Below are 9172 nucleotides of genomic sequence, written 5' to 3'. Positions count from 1 at the left end.
GGCCTCATCTCTGCATCCCCAGCTGCAGGCCTGGCTTTCCACAAACGGGTGCCTCCCCATGCTTCCAGATCATCCACCCAGCAAGTTTTTATGAGCGGCCCTGTTCTAGGCGTTAGGGGTAAAGCTGAAGATCCCTGCCCTCCTGAGTTGACATTTGACTGTCCCCAACTTAGCTAATGACACTCCATCCTTCTATTTGCTCAGGACAAAAATCACGGCATCATCCTTAACCCCTCCACCTCCCCCTGATATTCAATCTTTCAGAAAATCCTCTTGGTCCCACCCTCAAAATACAAGAAATGAGCAGCAGTTATGTTAATGAGGCGGGACTCAATCTACAAGATTGGGTTGTGTCTTGAGCCAATCTCTTTCGAGATATAAAAGAGAGAAGCGAGCAGAGAGACGGGGACCTCATACCACCAAGAAAGAAGCACCAGGATCATAGCACATCCTTTGGACCCGGGGTGCCTGCACCTGAGAAGCTCCTAGACCAGGGGAAGATTGATAACAAGGACCTTCCTCTAGAGCCAACAGAGAGAGAAAGCTTTCCTCTGGAGCTGATGCCCTGAATTTGGACTTCTAGCCTGCTAGACTGTGAGAGAATAAACTTCTATTTGTTGAAGAAAAAAAAAAAAATACAACCAGAATCTGCCCCCTTCTCCCCTTCTCCCCACTCCATAGCCCCTACCCTGATCCTGTCCACTGTCGTCTCTTGCCTGCACCATTGAAGCCCCCTCCTCCCTGGTCTCCCTTCTCCCCCTCCCCATAGTTTGGTCCCACAGGCAGCCAAGGACCCTGCAAATCCCTGAGTCAGGCCACGTCCCTCTCCTCCTCAGAATTCTCCTGTGGCTCCATCTCACAGTACCATCTGCCCCCAACACCCCCTACCACTTGCCCCTCACTGGCTCTGCTCCAGCCACACTGAGTCTTCTTTCTGTTATGGCATGCAATAAGACAAGTTCATTCCAACCTCAGGGCCTTTGCACAGCCATTCCCTCTGTCAAAGCAGCTTTCCTACTCTTCAAGTTTAAAACCACTTACTTCAAAAAAATAAATAAATAAAGAGCATTTTATTCACCATTTCTGAGCAGTAAGAGGGCAGGGAACAGGTCTGTATTACTCATTTCTTTCTCCCTCCCCACCCGCCACACACCCGGGACAGCCTGGGTACTTGACAATTGTTTGTGGAATGTTATTCTCAGTCTGTCTGTCACTAGCTGTCTCTCTCTGTCTCTGTTTTTCTGTTTCCAATCTCCCTGGCTTTCTCTGTCACTATTTTGCTGTCTCTCTCCGTCTTTCAGTCCCTGTCCTCCAACCCCTGAAGGATCAAGCATGCCCCTGTCCCAGCCCGCCTGCCCGCACCCCTACATCTCCTGCCAAGCACCCACCTTCTTCTTGAGCACGCCAAGCCGCAGGGCCTTGGGGTCTGTGGCAGCATAGGTGAGCCACAGGCCCGAGGCCACGTGCTGCACGAAGCACAGCGACTCGCCATACTTGATCTCAGGGGGGCCCATGCCCTCCACGTCCCGCTTGGGGCCCACATCCAGCTTTTCCTACAGGGGCAGGGGGCAGAGGTCAGCTCGCTCAGAGACCCACTGAGGGACTGCAGAGTGGGGCTGGGTGGGGGGACGTGGGGCTCCAGGCACCCTGAGCCCCACCGACCTTGGAGATGCGAAAGCAGAAGGAGGTGGCCTTGGTGTGGGCCTTGGAGGCATCAACCACCACCAGGCCCTGGTCCTCAGTGAGCCCCAGGTACCGCCCCGTGGTGACATGCCGGATGCGAAGAGGCTGGCCCCAGCGCAGGTGACTCCCACTCCAGCTGCAGAAGGTGAGAGCGAGAAGACTTAGAGGACCCCAATCCTCCCACAGACACCACAGTCTTGGTCCAAACCTCCTCCAGTCCCCAAGCCTCTTCCAGGGTGCCCCAAACCTTCCTCTGTGCCCCTAGCCCTCTACCAGGGCCCCAGTCTTCCCTCGGTAATCCCAATCCTGTCTGTCCCCCAAAGCTTCCTCACGGCTGCCCAAATGTCTCCAGTGGCCACAGTTTTCCTAGATTCTTCCTTTTCTACCCCTAAACTCCCCACACTTTCATTCTGGACTCTCTGATCTCTCCCTCAGGAATCCCCAATCCTCCCCCAAGACCTCTTTCTCCAGACTCCAGGATCCCCGAGGGCCTTCACTTCTCTCTTGAACTTCCTAGGTTTTCCCTCAAAACCCTCCAGTCTCTTCCTAAAACCTTCCTTCAAGACCCTTTCTCCCCTCCAGGCCCTCCAAGGCCCCAGCCCACCACACCTTGCCTCTCACCTGATTCTCAGCGGCTCCAGTCTCCAGAGGGAGCGGGCGTGGGTGCATACAGATCCCCCCTCGTAGTAGACAAGTCTGGGAACGCAGGAGGGAGTAAGCCCCCCACTGGCCATTGACTCCAGACCCCCCAGAATCTGATTCTCCAGCTGACCCATAGGACCCCCACTCCTCAGCTGACCTTTGTCTCCTGCCGCCCCAGACCCTAGGTCCCCTTGTCCCCAGCCCAAACCTGCGCTGGTCATCACTGTCAGCGGGGGAAATGGTCAGACATTCATCCATGTGTCCATGAAAGAGGCGGAGGACGTGACCCCCAGTCACGTAGCCTGGAAAGGGGCAGAGGAAGCTGGAGCCCCAGAAAGGCCCAGGGGCCAAGCTGGAGTCTGGGGGCCCTGCTTCTCCCACTACAGGAGGCTAGGGGCTGAGTTTTGATGTTTGAGGTGATGAGTCTTAGGTTTGGGGGTCTGCATGTGGGGGTCTGAGTTTCAGGGTACAAAGCAGTGGTCTGAGATTTGAGGTCAAGTTTGAGGCCTGAAGGAGGGGTATGAGATTTGGTGTCTGAGGTTGGGTGCCTAAGTTTAGGGGTCTGGGTTTGCAGGGCTGAGGTTGGTGGGTGGTGGGGGGTTGTGAATTTGTAGGTCTGTCTGGGTTCCCACCACCCGTCTGTCAGTTTGTCGTGCTGTGGTGGCTTACAAGTTGCTGTGATGCTGGAAGAAATGCTACCAGTATTTCAAATACTAGCGGGGTCACCCATGGTGGACAGGTTTCAGTGGAGCTTCCAGACTAAGACAGACTAGGAAGAAGGACCTGATAATCTACTTCTTTAACCAATGAAAACCCTATGGATCACAACAGAAAATTGTCCCGTATGTTGCCGGAAGATGAGCCCCCTAGGTTGGAAGGCGCTGTGCAATGGTTGCAACAGTGGACCCAAACATGCCAACGATCAGAAGATGGTGCAGAACTAGGCAACATTTCGTTCCGTTGTACACAGGGTCGCCATGAGCTGGAGCTGACTCAGTGTCACTAACAACAACAGGTCTGAGTTTAAGGGTCTGAATTTAGAGTTTTGGGGTTTAGGGTTCAGATTATATGGTCAGAGGTACGGGTCTAATATTCTGACACTGGGGTCTGAGTTTTAGGGTTTAAGGTTTGGGGTCTGGGTTGAGAGATGTTATGGTTGGTTGTGATGTTAGGGTCTGAGTTTTGAGTTTTGGGGGTCTGAGGTTGGTGTCTGAAGTTTGGGGTATGAGTTTGGAGAAATCTGAACCTTGTAGTTCGAAGTTGGTGGGTCTGAGTTTCAGGATCTGAGGTTAAGGTCTGAGTCTTGGGACCTATGGTTTTGGGTCTCAGGTTGGGCTGGTTTGGGGGTCTGAAGTTTTGGGTGAGAGAGTTGGGATCTAGGTTTTGAGGGCATGCTTTGGAGTCTTAAATTGAGGTCTGAATTGGGGAATTTGATTTTGAAGGTTTGATTTTTGAGGACTGGGATTTTGAGTCAGAGGTTGGAGGTCTGAGGTAGGTGGTCTGAGGTTTGGAGTCTGAATTAGGGTCTTGGTTTGGGGATCTGAGGTCTGAATTTGGGAGTCTGAGACTGTGGTCTGTCCTTGTTGGCTGAGGGTTGGGTCTGAGGAATAAGCTCTGCATCTGGTTTTCTAAGCTTTTGGATCCGGGTTTAGGGGTGTGACTTGAGGCTCTGAGACTGGTGTTTGAGCTTTGGGGACTAAGGCTTTGGACTGTGAGTTTGGAGTCTAATATTGAGTTCTGGGCAGGGGAGTCTGAACTTTGGGTTTCTGGATTTGGGGTCACACTCAGAGATCTAACTGCGAGGCTCATAGTTTGGAGATCTAGGTTTGGGGTCTGACGTTTCAAGTCTCAGTTTGGGCATGTCTGGGGGGCAGTGCTAGGGGTCTGTTTTGGGGGCCTCAGTTTAGGGGCCTAAGGTCTGGGGTCCTCACCTTCTTCACAGCAGTAGGAGATGGGGTTCATGTTCCACAGTGTCTGCATGAAGGAGGCATCAACCTGGAGTTCTCCACTGGCCGTTGACAGGTGCTAGGGGGCGACCAGGAGGTGATGGTCAGAGATGGTTGGGAGGGGTGGGCTAGGGTCTTAGAGTCAGAGGTCAAAAATTGGGGGTGCGTGCCAGGAGACCCACAGATGGGAGTCGGAAAATTCACAGACCAGGAAATCGAGGTCAGACGGAGAAACAGGAGGTCAGAAATCGGAAGCGTGGAGTCAGAGGTCAGGAATCTGGAAACTGGGAGTCGGGAAGCCGGGGACCAGGGACCGGCCAGGCAAACTAACGCTAAGGAGATGGTGCCCCGGTCAGGTCCACCTCAGCCTGGGAGCACAGGAGCCGTGATAGGGTGGGATTGCTCACCAGGTAGCGCTCGGAGGAGACACTGACAAGGATGAGGTCATCTCCAACACGGACCTTTTCTCCTTCCGATCTCTGCTTGGAGGCTGGGTGTGTTGTCCACCAGCAGGCCTCTCCTATGCGGGGAGGGCAGAGGCAGGGGGAAGAAAGGGGGGTGTTAGAATGACAGGTCCCAGAATAGCCTTTCTCAGGGCATTCCCAGCCCCTGGGCCTCGCAGGAAGTCTACCCTCACTTCCCCCAGGGCCCTGCCCCTCGTTCTTCTATTGCTGCCACCAATATCCCCATTCCTGCCCTCAGACCCTCTGCCTCAAAGGCCCCCATCCCTGCCCCTAGAGCATTCCTGTTCCTGCCCCCTCCTCCTGCCTGCGGTGCCCTCATAGCCCCCCGCCCCCGGCCCCTGCACCTGTGGCATCCTCCTGCAGTCCCACGTCGAAGGCCAGCTTGTCCGTCATGGAGCGGGAGGTGGTGAGGCAGCTCAGGTACTAGGATTGTAGAGAGGAGTCAGCCTGCTTCCGGCTGGCCCTGCACTCCCAGCCCCTGCCCACACCCCCAACCTCCCGTCCCCCAAGCACTCACCATGCGGCTGTGGGCATGCCGGAGCAGGATGGCGTGGCCGTACAGGAGCGTTCTGTGTCCCCCACCCTGGGACGACTGGGGGAAGAGGGAGAGCACATAGTAAGCACAGACCCCCAGACTCTCAAGACCCATCCCCTAAGATGCCAAGTCCATTCCCGAGTGACTCTTTCCTGCTCCCCATAAAATACCATTCACAGGCCTGGAGATAAAAAATAGCCTCAGCTCAGACCCTCGGCAGAGCCTCTGCCTCAGTCTCCCCATTCACGGAAGCAGCAGCTGTGTCTCTGAGAAGCCTGGGGATGGAGTGTTTTATATTCCCTGAGCCCACTCTGTCCTCCCTGCCTCAGCCACCTTGTTGGCCAGCCCTAGAAGCCACTCAGGGAGGCTGAGCCCATCCTTGAGGTACCTGGGGACGCTCAGGAAGAGCCCAGAATCTCATGTTCCATGGGCTTCGGCCCTCCCTACCCTAACCTGTCATAGCCCAGCTGGTGTGCACCGGTACTGTCTGCCAGTTGTCAAATGTTTGAACATCACCCGTAGTGATCAGGGACCCCCCTGTGCTGCCGCACCCCTCCCGAGTGCAGGGAGACCCGGCCCTCTGGAGGGCGGGAGGTCCACCCGGTAGCTTGACAGCATCATGCCCCCGCCCTGGCTCTCACATGCCCATGCTCTGAGGGAGCCATGTGATGGTGCCACCTGATCACATGGCAGGGCCACTCCTGGGCCAGGGAGGGGGCACCCACACTTGGGATGGATGAAGGTGAAGGGTGAGGTCCCATGCAGAGAGGGACGGGGATCAGAGTGAGGGGAAAGGATGGGAAAGAGGAGAAAGGAGGGGGGAGGAGGGAGAATGGGGCTCAGAAGCCCCCTCCTCCTTCCTTCCTGCCTGCCTGCCTGGCCTGGTCTGGGCTCCACAGCCCCTGACAACAGGGGCGGGCGGGTGAAACCGCCAGCCCTGTGTGCAGGAATGTGGGCCCGAGAGGCGGGCCTGGGGTCAGGAGGAATGAGGACACCCCAAGGCCAGACCTACCCACTTATCCAAATTGAGGGCCTGTGGGGCGGGGTGGAGAGAGGAAGAAGAGCAGATGGTAAACAACCCCAGTTCTCTCCCCCATCCCTGCCCCCGCACCCACCCCAGGGCAAGGCACCCACCCCAGGGCGGGAGCCTCACCTCCACGCCGGCCTCCACGGTGTTGGCCAGCATCTCCTGCAGGGCACGGACGGACAGCGACTGCTCCAGAACGAAGCAGCAGATGGCCAGGTCAGGTGGCACATTCTGGGGTGGGGTGAGGAGACGTGAGTGGGGGGCCTGAAGACCCCACAGCAGCATTCCCTGGTACACCTTCTGGCCGTGGTCTGAATCCCCAAACCCCTCAGACACCCAGACCCCTCCCCAATGCCACAAGAAGCCCCTGCCCTCTGCCACCCCTTCAGACACACTGCATCCGCAGCAACATCCCAGAAAACATCTTTCTATGCCTCCTCCCGCAAACACCTAAGCCTACTGCCGTCGAGTCGATTCCCACTCATAGCAGCCCTATAGGACAGAGTAGAACTGCTCTATAGGGTTTCCAAGTCTGTAATCTTTACAGATGAAGACTGCCACATCCTTCTCCCGGAGAGTGGCTGGAGGGTTTGAACCACCGACCTTTCCGTTAGTAGCCAAGCGCTTAACCACTGTGCCACCAGGACCCCTTTCCAAACACCTAAACTCCACCCAAACCTCACAGAAGCCTCCACCTTACCCTCCCCACTCGAGTACCCTAAACGCCCCCCTAACCTGATAGGAAGCCCCAGCCCTATGCCTCCCCATCAGGCACACTGCCCCGTGCTCCACCCTACCGGAAGCTTCTGCTCTATGCCTTCTCCCTTCAGATAACCCCAAATCTCTCCAGTCCCAGAGGGAGCCCTACCTCATGCCTTCAACATCAGGCAGTTCCAGTTCCAGCCTTCTCCCTCGGACACATGTTAACACCACTTCAAAGTCACAGGAGGAGCCAAACTTATGCCTCCCTCCTCGGTCTCCCATCCCAGTCACCTCGGACCCCTAGACACCCTTCCTCTTGGACCCAAGACTCTGCCCCCCTCAGGCCCCTGCTCGCCAGACCCCCAGGCCCCCCCATCAGAGTCCATATCCCCTCCGTCAGCCCCCTGCCCCATTCCCCAGGTCTCCCCTGTCTCAAATCCTGAGTCCACCTCACCCTCTGGCCCCGTCTCCCCTCAGACCCAGGCGCCCTCCTCCCCTCCAATCACCTCCCCAACAAGCCCCCCTGCTGTCATCCTCCTGACCTCCCCACTCCCTTCACCTTGAATCCAGGGCCCTCTGCCTCCTCAGTCCCCCAGCTGCTCTCCACCTGTAGAACCCCAAGCCTCAGACCCTGGATCACCTTACCTTCAGACCTCTTGCGCTCTGAGACCCTCGAGCCCCTACCTCTCTCAGTCCCAGCCCCCTCCCTGACAGTGCCCTCCCCTGTAAAACACCTAGGTCCCCTCTCCCTTGGACCCAAGGCCTGTTGTCCCTTAAAGACCCTTGCCCTCTCAGCGCCCTGTTCCTCCCTTCTGAGAGCCCCCACCCCTACTCCTCAGGCCCCTTTCCATTGGGCCCAAGGCTTTCTGCCCCCTCAAATCTCTGCATTTTTAGCCCACCAGACTCCCTTCCCCTCCCTTCTCAGATTCCTGGCCTCTTTTCCCTCTTAGCCCGCAACCTGTTCCTTGTCCAGGCAGCACCCCCTCTTCAAACCCCAGACCCCTCTTCTTTGGACCCAAGACCCTCCGCACCCTCAGACTCCCTCCCTCTCCCCCAGGCACAGACCTGGGCGTTGCTGGTGGGCTCCAGGAAGCAGAGGCGGTTACCAAAGCCCTCGGCTGCCAGGCACAGCTTCAGCTGCTCCTTCAGCACTGTGGCATTGCACTGCAGGACCACCTCGTCGTCCTGTGGGGCAGCACTGAGGATCAGGCACAGCCTTGCCCACATACCATGGCCTGCTCTCCCCACCGTTCCCTTTTATGAAAAGATTTATAATTGTTGTGTGCCGTCAAGTCCATTCTGACTCATAGTGACCCTCTATGGCAGATAGAACTGCCCATAGGGTTTCCTAGGCTGTAATCTTTACGGGAGCAGATCGCCAGGTCTTTTCTCCCTCTGAGCCGTTGGTGGGTTCGAACCACTGACCTTTTCTGTTACCAGCTGAGTGTTTAACCATTGTACCACTAGGGCTTCTTATGAAAAGATAGCTATTAGTAATACCCACGCCTCCCCCTCCCCAATTTATCAAGCCAAGCCCTGTGCTGAGTGTTATAGGGACTCCTGACAGACTCATGAGATAGGAGCCATTTTAAAATGGGGAAACTGAAGCACAGGAAGGGACATTGCTTACCCAAGACTACACAGCTGGTGAGTGGAGGAGCTGGGATTTGAACCTGAGTCTGGCTAACTCCAGAGGCCTCCTAGGTGGAGTATGCAAGGTGAGCCACTGGAGGGTGGGATATACGCACACCTCACACTAAATTGCTTTTTAAACCCATACTTCTCAATTAAGGGGTGCTTTCTAATGACATCGGAATGCAACGTGAGCTCCTGGATTGGATCCTGGATGGAGGGAGAAATGCTATAAAGGACAGTATTGAGACAATTAGTGAAAGTTGAATAAGGACTGAGGATTTGATAATGAAGTCATATCAATACTAAATGTTCTGATTTTGATACTTGCACTGTGGTTTTGTAAGAGACTGCCCTTGTTTTTTAGGAAACACAAACTGAAGTATTTAGGGGTGTAATGAAATGTGTCCCCCAAAGATGTTGTTGTTATTGTTGTTAGGTGCTGTCGAGTAGGTTCCAGCTCATAGCAACCCTATGTACAACAGAATGAAACACTGCCCAGTCCTGCGCCATCCTCCAATCATTGTTATGCTTGAGCCCA

General features: G+C 55.6%; 1 protein-coding gene across 1 annotated transcript in view; it reads right to left on the bottom strand.

The window, feature by feature from the left end:
* Positions 1–9172, bottom strand: part of RYR1 (ryanodine receptor 1) — a 131783-nt gene that overhangs the window by 116225 nt on the left and 6386 nt on the right. Inside the window, exons 2-11 of the mRNA XM_023742308.1 lie at positions 8065–8184; positions 6424–6528; positions 5253–5327; positions 5080–5158; positions 4679–4791; positions 4257–4350; positions 2534–2627; positions 2305–2379; positions 1663–1819; positions 1389–1553 (exon numbers count right to left, since the gene is read on the bottom strand). Of these exons, the coding sequence (XP_023598076.1) occupies positions 1389–1553; positions 1663–1819; positions 2305–2379; positions 2534–2627; positions 4257–4350; positions 4679–4791; positions 5080–5158; positions 5253–5327; positions 6424–6528; positions 8065–8184 (1077 nt within the window). The remainder of the gene's footprint in view (positions 1–1388; positions 1554–1662; positions 1820–2304; positions 2380–2533; positions 2628–4256; positions 4351–4678; positions 4792–5079; positions 5159–5252; positions 5328–6423; positions 6529–8064; positions 8185–9172) is intronic.

Source organism: Trichechus manatus, unplaced genomic scaffold, assembly GCF_000243295.1.
Source record: "Trichechus manatus latirostris isolate Lorelei unplaced genomic scaffold, TriManLat1.0 scaffold00207, whole genome shotgun sequence".
In the NCBI taxonomy this organism is placed as follows: Eukaryota; Metazoa; Chordata; class Mammalia; order Sirenia; family Trichechidae; genus Trichechus; species Trichechus manatus.
This window is presented reverse-complemented; position numbering and strand designations above follow the sequence as displayed.